Source organism: Dromaius novaehollandiae, chromosome 28 (genome assembly GCF_036370855.1).
Source record: "Dromaius novaehollandiae isolate bDroNov1 chromosome 28, bDroNov1.hap1, whole genome shotgun sequence".
Classification (NCBI taxonomy): Eukaryota; Metazoa; Chordata; class Aves; order Casuariiformes; family Dromaiidae; genus Dromaius; species Dromaius novaehollandiae.
In genome coordinates, this window is record NC_088125.1 from 4,015,817 (window position 1) to 4,033,386 (window position 17,570).

Consider the following 17,570-nt stretch of genomic DNA (forward strand, 5'->3'; position numbering starts at 1 on the left):
CGCGCAGCCCCCTCGGAGGCCGATCCGCCTTGGGACGCCGAGGTTGGGACGTCCGGGACGCGGAGGCACCAGCGACGGCAGCCCCGGGGCTCCTCCTCGCACGTGACCAGCGCGGAGGTGGTTTTCCCAGCACTTGCTAAACAAAATCTCAAGTTTCTCTTAGAGATAAGAGCAGAAAGGCAGCAGGTGTCTTTTGCTCAAGTGGCTGCTTTTTTTTTTTTTTTTCTTTTTTTTTTTTTTCTTTTTCCCCAGGGGAACTGATAACCCGTCCTAGCCTCCGACACCGCTTCCCGGGGTGCTCGTTCACTGCTGATCCGACCCCGCAGCCGAGGTGCAACAGCCAAAATGCCGCAGGCGGCCCTTCCCGAGGGGGGAAAACAGGGAAAAGCTTTTCCCTGGAAAGGTTGAGGGGGGATTGCTGCTTTGTGCTGATGCCAGGCCAAAATGCTGGCGTTCTCCTGAGTTCCAAAATGCCACGTTTCACCCCGTTTCGCCAAGGATGCTGCTCCCGGCTCTGGCGTTGGCTTTGCCGGGTGGCTTTTCTGGAGGGGTTAAACATCTCCCACGTTTGGCTCAACCCGTTGCCCAAAAACGCCCCGAGCCATCCAGGGCCGCGGGTTTGGCAGGGCCGGCGGCGGCACGTGGGCACTGTCGGCAGGGAAGACGGGCACGTGCACCGGCCGCAGAGGCAGAGCGCACCGAAAGCGGGGCCAAAACTGCGATGGTTGGTTTTTTTAATGATTTGGTCTTTTCTTTTTTTAACCTCGGGTCACGGCGTTTCTGCCCCGGCCTTCGGGGCGCTGCGTGCTTTGGAAGAGCGACCAAGGCCGCTCGATACGGCCGCGTCAGCTGCTCTTCTTCCCATCCCGCCTTCCCCGTCCTCTTTAAAGCCCGGCCGCCGCCGGCGATGGGCCCCAGCCACCGGCAAAGAGGCGACACGACCCGGCACCATGCTGCAGCTGCTGCTCCTGGCCACCCTTGCTCTCTGCGGTGAGCGCTGGCGGGGCCGGGAAGCTCGGAGCCGGAGCGAAGCCGGGATGAACGGGCTCCTCCAGCCATTCCCATGGGCTGGCGCAGGGATTTGAGGCTTTTTGGAGCTGGTTTCCAAGCCACTGCGCTCCTTAGCTGCTGAACCTAGTTGCAATTTATTCAATTCAATATATTTTTTTGCTTTTTTTCTTATTGCTTTTGGTTGCTGGGGACGTGCACGCGGGCGAGTCCATCCCTGCGGGATTTCTCCCGGCAGCGCCGAGCCCTCTCGCCTCCCTCTCTCCCGCAGGACGCTGCTCGGAGCAGCTGCCGGACGGGGTGCAGCGGGTGGTCGGCGGCAGCCAAGCGCAGGCGCACGCGTGGCCGTCGCAGGTGGGTGCCGGGGCTTTTCCGCGGGGAAACCCGGACGGGGCGACGGGCCGTGTCCCCCCGTGACGGACCGTGTCCCCCGCGTGTCCCCCCAGATCTCCCTGCAGTATTACTACAGCGGGAGCTGGTACCACACCTGCGGCGGGTCCCTCATCCGGCAGAACTGGGTGATGACGGCGGCTCACTGCGTCGACAGGTCGGTGGGACCGGGGGGGCACAAAGCACCCCCCGCTTTCCCTCGCCGGGAGCAGAAACGCCAAAAGCCTTTTCCCAAGAGAAATCCCAGCCGGGAACGCTGGTTTAAGGCCTTTGCAGACCCTCTGCTAACGGGTTGCAGGAGCCTTCCCTGGGCTCAGCTCGTTGTCGCATTGATTTTTCCCCTGTTAACTTATTCCCGGGGATGATAACTCGCCCCCGACGCCGAAGGGCTTCAGGCCGCGCTCTTCCTCCTCCTCCGCAGTAACCTGAGCTTCCGCGTGGTTGCTGGCGACCACAACATCGACCAGAGCGAGGGCACCGAGCAGATCTTCACCGTCAGCAAGATCATCATCCACCCCTCCTGGAACAGCAACAACGTCGCCGCGGGGTAACGGGGCGGCGGGGGCTGAAGCCGGGGGGGGGTCCGGGGTCCCGCGCCGCCCCCCGTCCCCTCCCGCGCCGGCGGCATCCTCGCGAAGCCCCGTCGCCTTCCCTCCCGCAGCTACGACATCGCCCTGCTCCGGCTCTCCGGCAGCGTCACCCTCAACAGCTACGTGCAGCTGGCGGTGCTGCCCCAGGCGGGGACCGTCCTGGCCAACAACTACCCCTGCTACATCACCGGCTGGGGCCTCACCCGCAGTAGGTGCCGCGGGCGGCGGGACGCGGGGCGGCGCGGCTTTGCCGTGGGTTTCCGCCGCCGGGGATGCCCACGCCCTCGTTGGCCTGCAAATCTCGAGGGCTTTAGCGTGGGAAGCTTCCAGCTTCTTGGATGACTTTTAAAGCCTTCGGGATGCTGGGAGGCGAAACGCAGGGATGCACCGTGCTGCACGCAGGGTTCGGTCCAGGCTCTGCCACGGTTTGGGGGGGTTTCTGGGTAGCGGATGTTTCTGCCGCTCCTTGCGGTGGATTTTGGGCAGGGCTCGGGTCGCACCCAGACCGGCCGCCCCGCGCTGACGGCCGCTCTTCGGGGCGCAGCCAACGGGCAGCTCTCGAGCGTCCTGCTCCAGGCGTACCTGCCCGTCGTGAGCTACCAGACCTGCTCCAGCTCCTCTTACTGGGGCTCCACCGTCAAGAGCACCATGGTGTGCGCCGGCGGCGACGGTGTCCGCTCCGGCTGCCAGGTACAGCCCCCCCCCGGCGTCCCCCCCCTCCCCGGCCCCGGCGGCCTCCGCTGACGGCGGCGTCCCCTCTCCCGTCCCGGCGCAGGGCGACTCGGGCGGCCCCCTGAACTGCGCCGTCAACGGCGTCTACCAAGTCCACGGCATCACCAGCTTCGTCTCCAGCCTGGGCTGCAACGTGCTGAGGAAGCCCACCGTCTTCACCCGCGTCTCCGCCTACAACTCCTGGATCAACAGCGTAAGCGGCCGCCGCTGCGCGGGGCTTCGGCTCGCTCCCCCCCCGGGCTGCTCCCCCCTCGCTCTGCTTCGAGCCCCAAAAGCGGAAAAATGGGCAACCGCCCAGGGCCCGGTGCTGGCCACCCCGGCAGAGGACTCGGGAACTCGGTGCACGTCCCGCCTGCACGGCCGGGAGTTGGCAGCACCGGGAGAGCGCGAGAAAAGCGACGTTTGGGGGCAGCGGGATGGAAACGGCGATTCCCGCCGGTCGCCACGTCTCCGAGTTTGGGGGCTGGGACCCAAAATCGTCGTTATTAGCCCAGAAGCTCACGGCCGCCGTTTCTCCTCCCTGCAGGTGATCGCCCAAAACTGAGCAGCCGCGGGCAGCGGCGGCAACGGCAGCAGCAACGATGGCCCTGCTCGGGCGTCGCAGCCCTGCCGCGGCCTTTGGACTCGTCTTCGGTGCCAATAAATCGTGTTCCCTGGCGCACCCGGGCTGGTCCCTCGCTCTCGCGCCGGCGCCTTTTGGGTGCTTTCCCTGGGTTTTTGGGCCGTACGAGCGCGTTCGGCACATCCCCGCTCTCGGGCACCTCTGAGCGCGTCCCCGGCCGGCTCCCGGCTCCCGCCGGCGTTTGGGAGATGGTTGCACAAAGCCAGCAGCGCTCAGCGCCTTTGCACCCCTTTGCATGATGCATCTGCAACGGGGGCTCGCGGGTGGGATGTCGAGGCCTCTCCCTGCGCCTTCGGGTGCTGCAACGCGGTGTTGGGCAAAACGGCGAAGAATCGCGCTCCCCTGGCGCCGTTTCGGCTGGAAATGGCCCCTCTTGGGCCCGGGCGGCACCGCGGGCACGGCAGCACCCGGGCGCGCGGCGGATGCGGCCCCCGGCGCCGGCTGCCTCGCGTCGAACTTCCTCCGGCAGAAAACGTAAAACCGCAAGTTGCTGCCGAGCGCAAAATAAAAAAAAAAGAAAAGCGAGCCGCGACGCCGCGGCGGCCCCGGGGCAGCGAGCTGCAGCCATGGCCGAGGGCAAGAGCGGCGGCGCTGGGCTCTTCGCCAAGCAGGTCCAGAAGCGCCTCAGCCGGGCGCAGGAGAAGGTACGGCGTCGCCCCGGCCCCCCGCGCCCCGCTGCGCCCGTTCGCCGCGTTGTTTCCGCGGCGGGAGGAGCGGGGGCCGCCGGCGGGGAGGCGTCGGCAAGGCGGGAGCTTTGCAGAAGCGGGTGCTCTCGGGGGGCAGGGGGCTGCCGGGGCATCACCGTGCATGCACGGACCCTGTGCATGGACCCCCGTGCGTGGACCCCCGTGCATGGACCCCGTGTACAGACCCCGTGCGTGGACCCCCGTGCACAGACCCCGTGCACGCTCCCGCGTGTGCACACACCCCCGTGCACCCCGCCGGGCCCCGTCGGCCGTTTCCTCGAGGCACCGAGACCGATTCCCCCCCAGTCCCGCGGCGCTCTCAAAGCCCCTTTCTGCCCCCAAAACGGGCTGGGCGGGCGGAGGGGCCCGGAGCCGCCCGCGGTGCCAGCGGCGCTGCAGGAAGCGAGGGGGAAGGAGGCCGGAAGCGGGTGGAAACGGGGCGATTTGCCGCCGTTTTGGGGCAGCCCCGGGGGGGGGTTCACTGCGTTTCTCGCCCCCCGAAAGAGCCGGCAGGGAGGGCGGCCGGGGGGGCACAACCCGGCCCCGCGGGCGGCTTTCTCCCGCGCTCCCCCGGCCGCGGCTCCGTGCTAAATTCGGCTTTTCCGTGGCCGTATCGGCCCCGGCTGCTTCCCGGGGATAAGGCGGGCGGGTGCATCCCTGACACCCACCAGCACCCATGGGTGCCGCGGGGTTCGGCTCGCCCAAAGCGCCCCAGCACCCGCCGCTGCCTGCTCACACCCTCCTCCCCCCCTTTGCCGCCAGGTTTTGCAGAAACTGGGCAAAACGGTGGAGACCAAAGACGAGCAGTTTGAGCAAAGCGCCTACAACTTCCAGCAGCAGCAGGTGGGGCCGGGGGGGGGGCACCGGGGGGGCCGGGCGCCCGGCACCGCGCTGAGCCCCCACCTCGCTTTGCTTTGCAGAGCGAAGGCCACAAGCTCTACAAGGACCTCAAGGCTTTCCTCGGCGCCGTGAAAGGTGCGGGGCCACCTGCCCGGCGCGGCATCCCGGGCTGCGCCGGCAAAACGGGTTTTATTGGGTTTTCCCAGCTCGGAGAACCGAATTTGCAGCGTTTTCTGCATTTTTGCACCCTCCGAGCGGGCGCCCGGCGCCGTCTCCCCCCTCCACAGTGATGCACGAGAGCTCTCGGAAGGTGGCCGAGACGCTGCAGGAGATCTACAGCGCCGAGTGGGACGGGCACGAGGAGCTGGGAGCCATTGCGGCTGTGAGACCCCCCCGTGACCCCCCTCCTTGGGCACCCACCGGCGTGGCCGGGCCCCGCCGACCCTGTTTCCCCCCTCTCCCCCCCCCCAGAGCAACGACCTGCTGTGGGACGACTACGAGGCGAAGCTGGACGACCAGGCGGTGCGGCTCATGGAGAACTACCTGGCCCAGTTCGGCGAGATCAAGGTACCGCCGGGTCCTGTGGTGGCCAGTGACCGGGTCCCACGGTGGCCGAGTTCCCGTGGTGGCCAGGTCCAACGGTGGCCAGTGACCAGGTCCTGTGGTGGCCCGGTCCCATGGCAGCCAGGGGCTGGTTCCCACGGTGGCCAGGTCCTATGGTGGCCAGTGGCCGGGTCCCACGGTGGCCAAGTTCCCATGGTGGCCAGGTCCAACAGTAGCCTTTGACCACGTCCCATAGTGGTCCAGTTCCCATGGTGGCCAGGGGCCAGTCCCCATGGTGGCCGGTTCCTATGGTGGCCAGTGGCCAGGTCCCATGGTGGCCAGGGGCTGGTTTGCATGGCAGCTGGTTCCCGCGGTGGCCGGTTCCCATGGTGGCCGGTTCCCGTGGTGGCCGGGGCCGGTCCCCGCGGTGGCCGGTCCCTGCGGTGGCCGGGGGCCGGTCCCGGCGCCGCGCGGCCCCTCGGCAGCCGGCTCGCCCCGCGCAGGAGCGCATGGCCAAGCGCGGCCGCAAGCTGGTGGACTACGACAGCGCCCGGCATCACCTCGAGGCCCTGCAGAGCGCCAAGAAGAAGGACGAGGCCAAGATCGCCAAGGTAAAGGCTCGGGGACGCCGGCGCCCGGCCCCGCGCCGCCGCCAGCCCCACGGGCCCCGTCCGCCCCGCAGGCGGAGGAGGAGTTCAACAGAGCCCAGAGCGTCTTCGAGGAGCTCAACCGGGAGCTGCGCGAGGAGCTGCCCGTGCTCTACGGCAGGTAACGTCCCGGCTCGCGCCGAGCCCCGGGGAGGAGCCGCCCGCCCGCCCGCCGCTCCCGAATCCCCAATCCCAAATCACGAATCCCGGTGCCGCCTCGCGGCCCGGGGAAAAAAACAGGCTTTTGCCAAAAAAACGCGAGCAGCTCCCTTGCAAAAGTAACCCCCCAAGCGTCACGGCGCGTTTGCGGGGAGCGGGGCCGGGGGGTCGGGGGGTGCCAGCCGCGGAGCCGGGCCGGGGGCCGCCGTGCAGCACCGCTCCGCCTCCCCGCCCGCAGCCGCGTCGCCTGCTACGTGACCGTCTTCCAGAACATCTCCAACCTCCGCGACGTCTTCTACAAGGAGATGAGCAAGGTGAGGGCAAAGCGGCGCCGGCCGCCCGGGACGGGGACCACCACCGCCGCGCCGCTGCCACCCGCGAGCTTTCCGAGCCGGGAAAACTCCCCGGAAAGCTTCCCGAGGCTCGGTCGTGCAGCGGCTCCGCCGCAGGGGACCGGGAATGGGGTCTTTCCGCGGGTTTTCCCGCTGCCCGGGCGAGCAAAGCGCCCTGGCGGCGCCGGCGGCAGGAAGGATGGGAGAAGGGATTTCCTCGCCCCGGAGCGCGGCAGCTTTCCGGCTGCGGATGAACCTTGTTTTTAACCTAAACCTGCCCGGCCCCAGCGCACGCTCTCCCGCTGGAGGCTGGGAATGGGGAGAAAAGAGGAAAAAATGGGAGCGAAGGAGGTGCACGTGCGCAGCCGGTGCCGGGAATTCGCCCCTCCGGCTCGGCTCTGCTGCCAGCGGCTGCTCCGAATGGTGGTTTGGTTGTTTTTTTCCCAATTTTTCCCGTTTTCCAGCTGAACCACGACCTCTACGAGGTGATGAGCAAACTGGACAAGCAGCACTCCAGCAAAGTCTTCATCGTCAAGGGCGTCCCCAGGTGAGGGGCGGCGCGGGGCCAGGCCGAGCCGGAGCTGCCGGGGACCGAGCCGGAGCTGCCGGGGGCTCCGGGGGCCGAGCCGGCCGCAGCGTGTGGGTGCCGGGACCCACGGCACCGCCGACCCCGCCGTCCTCCCCGCGCAGCAACCGCCGCTCGCTGCTCATCTCCTCGCCCGTGAGCCCCCCGGCCGCCTTCCCCTGCCCGGGGCCGGCCGAGCCGCCCGTCTCCCCCGCAGCCGCACAGCCGGAGCCGGAGCCTCCCGCAGCAGCGGAGCCGCCAGCAGCCTCCTCTTCCTCCTCCTCCTCCTCATCCTCCTCGGGCGGCGGCGAGGCCGTCTCCAATGGGCCGGGAGAGCCGAAGCCCACGGCGCTCACCGAAGCCGGGCCGGGAGAGCCGGAGCCCACGGCGCTCGCCGAAGCCGGGCCGGGAGAGCCGGGAGAGCCGGGAGAGCCGGGAGAGCCGGGAGAGCCGGGCGCCGGCGACGCGGAGCCCACGGGAGGCACCGAGGACGTCGCCACGTCGCTGGCGGAGCTGATCCTGTCCGAGGCGCTGGCCAAGGCGGCGGGAGGCAGCGGGCAGAGCCCCGAGCGGGACGACGACGGCGTCGAGCCGGAGCCCAGGGAAGCGGCCGCCGCGCCGGGAGAGACGCCGCCGTTGCCGACTCCAGCCGAGGAGCCCAGCGACTCCGGGGAGAGCCTGGAGGAGTTCGACCTCTCCCCAAAATCGGCGAGGACGCAGGTGAGAGGCGCCGGGAGGGCGGCGGGGCCGAGGCGATGCTCGGGGAGCTGCCGGCACCGGGATGCGGCGTGCCGAGCTCGGCCGGCCCCGGCGAGCGGCCGTTTGCGCCGTGATTTTCTCAGTGCCGTGCAGTGATTTTTCCCCCTCCTTGCAAATGATCCCTCGGTTTCAGGTGGGCCTGGACGCTGCCCCCGACGAGGAGCCGAGCGGCAGCTCCGGGGACGACGGTCCCCGCGCCGACCCCCAGGTGGGACCGCGGCGAGGAAGAGCCCGGCGCGAGGCCGAAGCTGCGGCCGGCACCGGCCTGACCGAGCTCTCGCCCTTGCAGGAGCGCGATGCCGCCGGGGCGCCGGACGGCAGCCGGGAGCCTGGGGACGCCGGGGACGTCGCCGAGCCCCTCGGACCCGCCTGAGCCCGGCGGGGCGTCACGGAGCCGGGCGCGGATAACTCCCCGCAGCGCAACCGCGGCCGCTTTGCACCCTCCGCACGCTGAAATAAAGGCGGCCGGCGCAAGCCGTTGCCCAAAATTGAGGGCGAGCGCGGGGGGACGCGCCGGGCAGGCGGACGCCCAACTCCTGCACCCAAAAGCGGAGGGTTTGCGAGGCCGAAAGCGGCGTCGGGCGGCTCCGGGCCAGCGCTCGGGCCCGGCAAGGCGAAGCCGCGTCGGAACGGAGCCCGGGGGGGGCGCGGGGGGGCGCGGGGGGGCTCGGCGGCCTCGGCGGCTCCGCCTCGCCAGCAAGGGGTTAACGGGGAGGCAGCGCGGCGCCGGCCGCTGCCATGGGGCAGAACTGGAAAGGTGAGGCAGGAAGGGCCCCGCCCGCACCGCCCCCCCCGCCCCGCCGGGAGCCGCCGCGGAGCCGCGCCGGGGCCGCCGCCGCCGCAGGTGAGGCCGGTCCGGGCCCGGGCCCGGGCCCGGGTCCGGGTCCGGGTTCGGGTTCGGGTTCGGGATCGGTGCGGCGGGGAAAACCGGAGCCGGGAAAACCGGAGCCGGAGGTTCCCCGGCGCGGGGGGGAAACGGCAGCCCGAGCCCGGCGGCGGCAGCGAGCGATGCCCGGGCGGCCCCGCGGGACGGGACCGGACCGGAGGCGGCGGGACGCGACGGCGAAGCCGGGGCGAGCGGCGGCCTCCCGCCCCTCCCGGCGCCGGGGCCGCTCCGCAGCGGCCCGCGGTGCCCGGGGGAGCCGGGCGGCTCGGGCGGGCGGTGGAGACGGGAGGCCCCCGCCGTGGGAACGGCTCTTGAGCAATCCCCCGCGCTGGCCGGAGGACAAAAATGAGGAAGATTTGGGTTTTTTTAATTATTTTATTTTTTGCAACTTCTGCGTCGCTCGAAAAACACATGGAGCTTCGTAAGCGTCGCGCGTGCCGGGGCGGTGAGTCACGGAGCCGTGAGCCCGTGCGGAGCAGCCCGGCGAGGCCCCGCGCACCGGCTCCCGCCGCCGTCGCTCCGGTTTGCGCCCGCCCGGCGGGAGCGTGGGAAGCGCCCGGGCTTGCCGAGTGCCGCCCTTGCCGGGCCGCCCGCCGCGGGGCCTCGCGCTTTGGTGGTCTTTGAATTGGGAAGGAAGTCGCCCTCCGAGCCCGGCTCCGGCCCGAAACGCGGCGGGAGCCCCGGGGGCCGCGGTCGCGGGTGCTGCAGGTACGAGGGCGCTTGGCGTTGGCGGCAGCGCGGGGTCTGATGCCGGGCCGAGGAGCTAAAGCAAAACTCCCGCCTGGACACGATGGCGGTTCCTGCTCCGGGCTTGGAAGCTCCGTCCTCACCGCTGGGCTCGGGCAGGTTTGCAGCGGAGCCGGGAGCGACGTGCCGGCGTTGGGCGGTTGCCCGGCCTGAGCTCGAGCGAAGGAGCAGCCCGCGGCTCCCTACTTGCAGCCCTGCAATTTTTTTGCAGCTTTTGGCAGCGCGGGGCTTTGCTCGTCGCCCTGGACCCAGACCCGCTGCTGGGAAAAGGGGAGGTTTTATTCCCGTGGTGCTGCCGGCCCGGCCGCTCGCACGCAGGGCTCTGGCGGGGGTGTTTTGCAAGCACGGGCTGAGCAAGCCCTGCCCTAAAGCGCCCCGAGTCCGCGGGGCGAGACGGCATCGCCGCTGCAACGCTGAAAACGAGCCTTGATTTTTTTTTTATAACAAAACCCAGGGCGTGCGGCGGTGCCGGCGGGTCGAGCAGGGCTCCGGCCGTCGGAAGACAGCGGCAAGGCCGGGCCCGCACGCGGCCGGGCCCCGCTTCCGCCCGCAGCCCAAAGATTTGCGCTTTGCAAAATTTATTTGCTCCTGACATCTAGCGGCGCCTGCCCGCAGGGCCGCCGGGGCTCCCGCAAAGCCGGCGAAGCGCGCCCGGTGCCGCGGGATGCGCTCGGCCGCGGTGCATCCCGGCTCCATCCCCGCGGCGTCGGAGCGGTCGGCTGCCGCGGGACGCCGGTAAATCAGCCCCTTCCTCGGTAGCGCTGCAAGACGCCGGGAGCTCGGCCGGCAGGACCCGGCGCCGCGCGGCCGATGCCATGGAAGGCGCGCAGCCCCCGCGGGCGGCAGGTACGGAGGCGGCCGGTGCTGGGGCTGGGGAAGCCCGGCCGGCGCCGGCCCGGCTCACGCTCTCCTCTCTCCCTCCCCGGTGCCACCGGCAGAGCCGACCACCCCGCTGCTGCGCAAGGCGGACGCCCCGCCGCTGCCCGAGGAGGCCAACACCGTCGTCATCGCCGGTAGGACTCGCGTCGCGGTGGCACCCGGTGGGGACGGGGACGGGGACGGGGACGGGCCGTGCGGGGCTAACCCCGCGCCTCTCGCCCCCGGCAGTCGTCATCGCGCTGGTGTTCGTCACCCTGCTGACGGTGCTGGTGGTGATCGTCGTCTACCTGTACAAGAACAAGGGCAGCTACCTCACCTACGAGCGGCCGGCGGCGGAGGGCGACGTCTCCGTGCAGATGGAGGACGCCTCGCCCGGGGAGAAAGCAGAGTATTTCATCTAGCGCCCCGGGCCCGGCACGCGCCTCCCGGCTGCGCTCAGGCCCGAGGCCGAGCGGCCTCAGCCTCCTCGACTCTGGGATCTAGAAGCCTCTTTTCCCCTTTTAATTTATTAAGCCAGCCGCTGCAGGAAATGAAGACGCCCGCCGCGGCTTCGCCCGTCGCGCCCCCGGCTCGGCGGGGAGGGCGAGCGGCACGGCTGCGCTGGGGCTGCTCCCGCGGTGCTTGCGCCCGCCGCGGCTGCTCCCTCCGGTGCTTTCCAATACAAGTCCGTGATGAATATTCAAAGAGTTGCTGTTGTTTTTCCATATCTCGCCAAACGCTTAAGTTAGGCCGCTCAGCATTTAGGGGTTGGGTAATTAGCCTGGCTGATTTGGCAGGGGAAGGTTATGCGTGCGTGTAAAATAGGCTGAGCGATCCTGCGAGTTGCAGAATCCCGTCCTACGGACGCAGCGTGTCCCTGTCCCCAAAGGCCCCCGGCCTCGGAGGACGCGGGCATCGGCGGCAGAGCCGTGCCGCCCCGCCAGGGCTGCTGCTCCCGGTGCCGCGTTTCCCCTCCACCTTCCCCTGCTCTGGCGCCAGCGGCTCGCGCCCTCCCTCCTCGGCCCGTCGCCGGGATGGTTCCTCCTTCAAATCAAAAGCGACAAAATGGAAGGAGGAAGTTTGCGAACCTGCAGTAAGGAGGAAATAAGTGAAGCAACCCTAAGGCTTGCACTGGGCAAGGAGCCAAGGGGGTTTATTTGAGGTCTAATGCAAATTTGCTACTTTATTCAAATTTTCAAAATAGTCTTTATTCTACTTTTTTTTTAGTATAAAAAAATCCACAAGTTAAGTGCACCACAGTGTATACAGAGAGAGACGTAATGCTGAACTTTCATAACAGTCAGTTGTATGGTTAAACACAACATATACAAGACACAGATTTAGATTAAACTGAAACCTCAAGATAAAATATATTTGAATCTGATATTTTTCTTCATAAAACAAAAAAAGAAAAAAAAACCCAAAACATTGAGGATCCCTGAAATATTCTTCTTAACCCTAATAAGACTTCATTATACCCAAGTCATTTTTGAAGTATGCGTTCATAAAACAATCCATTAACCAAGCTAATTTGTGTGTTGATCGACGGTTGCTACACACCCTTGTGCAGATGGTAACCAGCCTCTCTGTTTGAACAACAGCCTTAAGGAGTTTTGGTGTCAAGACACCAGGTTGAGTTTAAAAAAAAATAGTTGGTTTATTAAGCATCGTTCTAAAAGCCTAGTTAGCATTTAATGAAATGTTCAAACATGAGTTGCATTGTGTTTCTGGCACCAAAGCATGGCTTTGATTAGATCTAATGTGCAAAGAAATCCAAGATTACTTGGAGTGTATAAAAAAAATCCCATGATACACGCTAGCTGCATACCTTCCTGGAGGAAAACGGAGGACGAATGTGAGCACGGAGAGCGCTTCGAGGGACCCGCTCGAGAGTGAGGTCAGGAAGGAAAGCGCCGCGGGGCCTCGCTGCTGCGCGGCCCCCGGGAAGCGAGGCGGCCTGGCTCTCTACCAGCACCTTCGCTTCCGCGGAAGGGGAAACCCAGGCGTTCTCGAGGCTCTCCGTCCGACTGGCAGGCAGCGAACAAATACGAGCTCGAAGAGCAGGAGCTGCGCTGGAAACCGGATTCGCTCCCCCGCCCTCCCCAAAGCCAGTGTATAGGTAGCCGATCAATAAAAGCCGAGACAGTGCTGCAGAATCACTCCAGTGAAATGAAAGGAAGAGGCAGGGCTGCTCAGCTCGCATTCATCTCCTGAATTACTCTCCCTCCCCCTTTAGCAGAGGCACCGCTCTCATTGCAGGGTTTCTGGTTTTGCTTTAAAGTGCCTGAAGGGCTGGCGCCAGACCAGGAAGACACCTCACGGCCGTGCGTCTCATCTGCAACTTCAGGTTAATATGGACTAAAGCAGTTACGTTGTGAGAAGTGCTGACAGTATGTGATGTCTTTCCTTACACAAATGTAGCCCCCCCTCTCCCCCCTCCCCTGCCTTCTTCACCAGATAGTGTAGCCGCCATCTGAGCCGCCCAGGAAGAAGTTTCCCTTCCGTTGCGTCACCAGGACGTTGGCTCCCTGCATGACGGCCAGCTGGGCGGCGTTGGGGGGGCAGCCAGGAGGGGGGGGCTGGAAGACAGAGAAGGATGATGAGGCCGCGCCACGCCGGGAGCTCGGCCCGCCGCAACATCCGCCTGGCGTTACAGCAAACAAGAAACCTCCGCGTCCACAGCCCGGTACCCGGCTCTCGCTACCGAGCAAAATGAGCAGTAAAAGTGGATGAGAAATGCTCGGTTCCTCTTCCCTGCCCTCTCTTTTCAGAGCCCGCGGCCCATGAAGGACGCAGCCATCCTGGCTTTCTGCCTGCGAGCTGGGGAACGAAATCTCTGCGTGGCCACGAGCCACAGGCAGGAAGTCCAGGGGCGCAGGAACCTCCTGCAGCTCCACCGCAGCCCGGAGCAAGGCCAGGTTCGCCCGCGGGGCAAGGGAAAGCCGGGGCGCTTAGCAGCCCCGTGGCTTGCGTCCCACCGAAGCACGTTACACCACGGCCCCCAGGCCAAAGTGGGGCTAGCGTTGGCCACGGGACAGTTTTGCCGCAAGCCAGAGCCCCCTGAGAGCACGTGCGGCTCCGGAGCCGTAGGCTGGCCACTCTCCGCTGAGAGATGCAACAGCGCAGAGGCAGCAGAAACTCAACATCTCTCTTGCAACGTGTAAGTAGCCACTGAGCTCCCAAATGACCGGTCAGGTACGAAATATGTTTTGCTCAGAAATCAGGGCATGTTTCCTCCCCACTACTGTCTGTGAACCTCTAAAACGGAAGCACGCGGGGCTCTGAGGATACGCTTATACTTACAGGGATACTGGCTGTTCCACCAGCCCCAAACCTCGCTCCGGCATCAAAGCCGCCTTCGACGAGGACTGTGGAGCCCGGAGGGTAAACGGGTCCCACGGGGTAATACGCCATGGGGACCGAAGAGCCGATCGGGCCCATGGCCACCGACTGGGCCATGGGCAGGAACACCGAAGCGCCCGGATACGCCGCAGACATCGTGGGTACGGTGGCAGCCCCCAGAGGCACAAAGCTGGGACGATAAAGCTGGAAAAAAAACCAATGCAAACAAGTTTAGAGACACCCATTTATTCACCCAGGCTTGCTTTCAAAGCGCGAGCACTGAGAGAGACTGCACAAAGGACTCCCCTTTCCCGAATGTTTAATTTTGTGTACCCTGAAAGGACGTTTTTCCCACTGTTGCTACTTGGAGAGTTTTCCCCCCACTGTCTGCAAGAATCCAACTATGAGATGTTAACTTAGATGTATTTTAAACCTACAGGTTGGCTAAATTTATCACCCTAACTGAAGGGGAAGCTTTGAACAGCGTGTGCCACTTCACGTCCATGATTCAGGTCTCTTATGAGAGAATTTGGGGACCGACTGCTGCCCAGTGACATGAACAGCAAACAAGTCTTACAGCTTAAAAAAAAAAACAACCCTGCAGCTAAAAACCTATTCAAGGATTTTCTATTTCGGAGGGGCCCCAGCATAAAACAAACCCCCCGGAGAAGGCTCCCGCCTACCTCGGAATAAGCAGGAGGCGCGTCTGTGTACGGCGGCGGCTGCGGAAGGGGCAGAGTCTGCGGGTACACGGGAGGATTGCCCGGCGACTGGACCGGGTAGGAGGGCTGGGTGGGATATTGTCCTGCGAGAAAGGAGAGACCTCAGGCAGAGTCGGAAACCGCGGCGGAGCGGGGCAGGGAGCTGCCGAGTTTGCGGAAAGCCCCTCTTTTTAATCATCGCGTCAGCAGAAGCGAGTAACAGATGCAGGAGCGTCTGCACACAATTAATTAGCGGCATTGCCTGCACTTCCGCAGCCGCCGGCGGGATCCACCCACCCGTCCCCACCGCGCCAGGGCCGCCCAGAGGACTCTGCCAGCAGTCCGCCGGGTCGCGCGCAGCAAAGCCCGGCGAGATTTCAGTCGGGGCCAAAAGCCAAACGGAGAGTTGAAATCCCTTCCGGGAAAAGGCAAAGGCAGGGGGCTGGCGGAGGAAGCCGGCCCAACCGCGCTGTTCGGAGCCGGCGCTCCGGCTTGCAAATTCTCCGGCTGACTTGCAGCCTCGGAAGTGGGGTGGTGCAGGAACGCTGCCGCTGCCAGGAGCTTTGGTTTCTATTTGAAGCCACCAGCGCGACTTCCAGGGAGCATCTGCTAGCGGTCTTAACATTTCATAATCCAAGACTGTCGCTCCATCTGCCTCCCATCCCGAGAAAGCGAGCGCCGTGTTTGGTTTGTACCAAAGAGAAAGGGCGCCGCACGCTTTGCGCCGCAAGCAAAACAAAGCGGGGCCGAGGCAGAGGCAACACCTGCCGCCGCCGGGCCTTTGGAGCGGGAGCAGAACACAGATCGGTGCTGCCCCTCGGTGACGTGTTTTTCCCGTGCCGCCCCGAGCGGCTTCAAAACAGAGCTGATCTTTAGGGGAAGATGCGAGGAAATGGCATTAATTGCTCTGTCACATCCCGAGGTTGGGAGAGCAACTGGTGCTACAGTCCCAGCTCCGGAGCGGTTCGTCTCCCCCCGCCGCACGGTGGTTTGGGGGGGGGGGGAAGCGGAGTTGGGGGGGGAAGCAGAGCCGTGCGTGCGCCCGGCGCGGAGGCAGGACCCGCGCGGGGAGGTTCGCTGTGCCGCTGGCCGGCCGCGCTCCCCCGCCGACGTCTCGGGGCTCTCGCAGGAACTGGGTGAGACTTGGAAGGCGCCTCGGCACCGTGAGTCAGGCCCGGCCGCTGGAGCAGGCAGCGGTGCCCCGGGGGGGGGGCACCCCGCTCACCCACCCCCTACGCTGTGCCGGGGCGAGGGAGGGGTCGCACCTTGCGTTATGGGGGTCCCCCGCATCCCACCGGGCTCCCCCACACCAGAATGATCCCCCCGTCACCCGGGGGGGCCACATTGTCCGGGGGGGTGTCCCACTTCTCCAGCCCCTAAACCCCATGGGGGCCCCTTACATCATCCGGGGGTTCCTATGTCACCCAGGGGGTCCCCCCCGCTCAGGTCCCCCTACATCATTGAGGGTCCCCGATGTCACCCAGGGGGTCCCCCCTGCGCCAGTTCCCCCTACATCATTGTGGGTCCTCGATGTCACCCAGGGGGTCCCCCCTGCTCAGCTCCCCCTACATCATTGTGGGTCCTCGATGTCACCCAGGGGGTCCCCCCTGCTCAGGTCCCCCTACATCATTGAGGGTCCCCGATGTCACCCAGGGGGTCCCCCCTGCTCAGCTCCCCCTACATCATTGTGGGTCCTCGATGTCACCCAGGGGGTCCCCCTTGCTCAGGTCCCCCTACATCATTGAGGGTCCCCAATGTCACCCAGGGGGTCCCCCCTGCTCAGCTCCCCCTACATCATTGTGGGTCCTCGATGTCACCCAGGGGGTCCCCCCTGCTCAGGTCCCCCTACATCATTGAGGGTCCCCGATGTCACCCAGGGGGTCCCCCCTGCTCAGCTCCCCCTACATCATTGTGGGTCCTCGATGTCACCCAGGGGGTCCCCCCTGCTCAGCTCCCCCTACATCATTGAGGGTCCCCGATGTCACCCAGGGGGTCCCCCCTGCTCAGGTCCCCCTACATCACTGAGGGTCCTCGATGTCACCCAGGGGGTCCCCCCTGCTCAGGTCCCCCCCAATGGGGGCCCCTTACGTCATCCAGGGGTCATCTTATGTCACCCAGGGGGTCCCCCTTGCTCCGGCTCCCCACCGACATGTAGTGGGGTCTCCCTTAGGTCACCCAGGGGTCATCCTATGTCACCAGGGGGTCCCCGATGTCACCCGGGGGGTCTTGCTATGCTCCGGCTCCCCCTACCCGCAAGGGGGCCCCTTACATCACCCAGGGGCCATCCTACGTCATCAAGGGGGCCCCTATGTCACCCGGGGGTCCCCCCTGCTCCCCCTACCCCAACTGGGGGCCCATCACATCGCCGGGGCTCCCCTATGTCACCCGGGGGGGCCCCGCTCCAGCTCCCCCTGACGTCAAATGGGGCCCCCCTGACGTCATTCGGGGGGTCCCCCACGCCAACGGGGGTTCCCCTGCGCCAGCTCCCTCCCCCCTGACGTCAAATGGGGCCCCCCTTACGTCATCCGGGGGGGTCCCCCCCCTGCAGCTCCCCCTTGACACCTAACAGGGATCTCCCCCCACACACGTCACCGGGGGGTCCCCCCCCACACACACACACACGTCACCCGCGGGGGGGCCCCTCCCCCGCCCGAGGCGCGCGGCACCCACAGGGTTAAGGGCCGGGCCGAGGCGCGCGGCGCCATGGCGACCCGCGCGCCCACCCCCCCGCCCCGCTCCCATTGGCCGAGCGGCGCCCGCGCGCCCCCGGCCCGGCCGCTCCGTCACGCGCTGCGGCGCGGCCCTTAAAGGCGCCGCGCCCCACGGGGGGGGGGAAGTGGGGGGGGCAGGCGAGGGCCTGCCCGGGGAAGGGGGGGGCGCGTCGCGGCGGGCCCCCCGCGGCGGGGAGGGGGCGGGGCCTCGCGCTGCCGCGGCCTTGCCTTTGCTGTTCATGGCGGCGGCGGCCGGGACGGGGCGGCGCTGGCTGTCGCTGCGGCGGCGGCGGCTCCCGCTCTGCCCGCGCCGCGCGCTTCCTCCTTGTTGTCACTGCGGCGCTGAGGGAGGGGGCAGGGCCCGCGCGGGGGGAGGGAGGGGGCGGGCGGGGGGGACGGGAGCGCGAGCGGGCGCAGCGATGCTACGTCATCACGTACGAGGGGGCGGGGCG

General features: G+C 66.7%; 4 protein-coding genes across 5 annotated transcripts; 3 read left to right on the top strand and 1 right to left on the bottom strand.

Annotated features, from left to right (window-relative positions):
- The first annotated feature begins 864 nt into the window (after positions 1-864).
- Positions 865-3,378, top strand: CELA1 (chymotrypsin like elastase 1). Its single transcript, XM_026113947.2, has 8 exons — positions 865-990; positions 1,280-1,362; positions 1,455-1,555; positions 1,820-1,945; positions 2,060-2,196; positions 2,533-2,678; positions 2,764-2,913; positions 3,247-3,378. Exons 1-8 carry the CDS (start codon positions 951-953, stop codon positions 3,262-3,264), a joined length of 801 nt encoding a protein of 266 aa, XP_025969732.2. The 5' UTR covers positions 865-950; the 3' UTR covers positions 3,265-3,378.
- Positions 3,379-3,600: 222 nt separating this feature from the next.
- Positions 3,601-8,347, top strand: BIN2 (bridging integrator 2). Its single transcript, XM_064498507.1, has 12 exons — positions 3,601-3,986; positions 4,791-4,871; positions 4,949-5,003; positions 5,156-5,250; positions 5,340-5,435; positions 5,915-6,022; positions 6,094-6,179; positions 6,456-6,531; positions 7,014-7,096; positions 7,240-7,834; positions 8,007-8,081; positions 8,163-8,347. Exons 1-12 carry the CDS (start codon positions 3,765-3,767, stop codon positions 8,244-8,246), a joined length of 1,656 nt encoding a protein of 551 aa, XP_064354577.1. The 5' UTR covers positions 3,601-3,764; the 3' UTR covers positions 8,247-8,347.
- A 249-nt stretch (positions 8,348-8,596) lies between these two features.
- On the top strand, positions 8,597-11,063 carry SMAGP (small cell adhesion glycoprotein). 2 transcript variants are annotated; one of them, XM_064498510.1, is made up of 4 exons: positions 8,597-8,717; positions 10,266-10,352; positions 10,445-10,519; positions 10,614-11,063. In XM_064498510.1, the coding sequence occupies exons 1-4, from the start codon at positions 8,612-8,614 to the stop codon at positions 10,784-10,786; spliced, it is 441 nt and encodes a 146-aa protein (XP_064354580.1). In that variant the 5' UTR covers positions 8,597-8,611; the 3' UTR covers positions 10,787-11,063. The 2 variants fall into 2 exon arrangements, with proteins under 2 accessions (XP_064354580.1, XP_064354581.1); XM_064498511.1 differs by lacking the exon at positions 8,597-8,717 and adding an exon at positions 8,752-9,467.
- Positions 11,064-11,546: 483 nt separating this feature from the next.
- Positions 11,547-17,502, bottom strand: DAZAP2 (DAZ associated protein 2). The gene is made up of 4 exons (XM_064498509.1): positions 17,347-17,502; positions 14,390-14,511; positions 13,668-13,910; positions 11,547-12,943 (listed from the first exon to the last, which is right to left on the bottom strand). Exons 1-4 carry the CDS (start codon positions 17,357-17,359, stop codon positions 12,815-12,817), a joined length of 507 nt encoding a protein of 168 aa, XP_064354579.1. The 5' UTR covers positions 17,360-17,502; the 3' UTR covers positions 11,547-12,814.
- Positions 17,503-17,570: the final 68 nt, after the last annotated feature.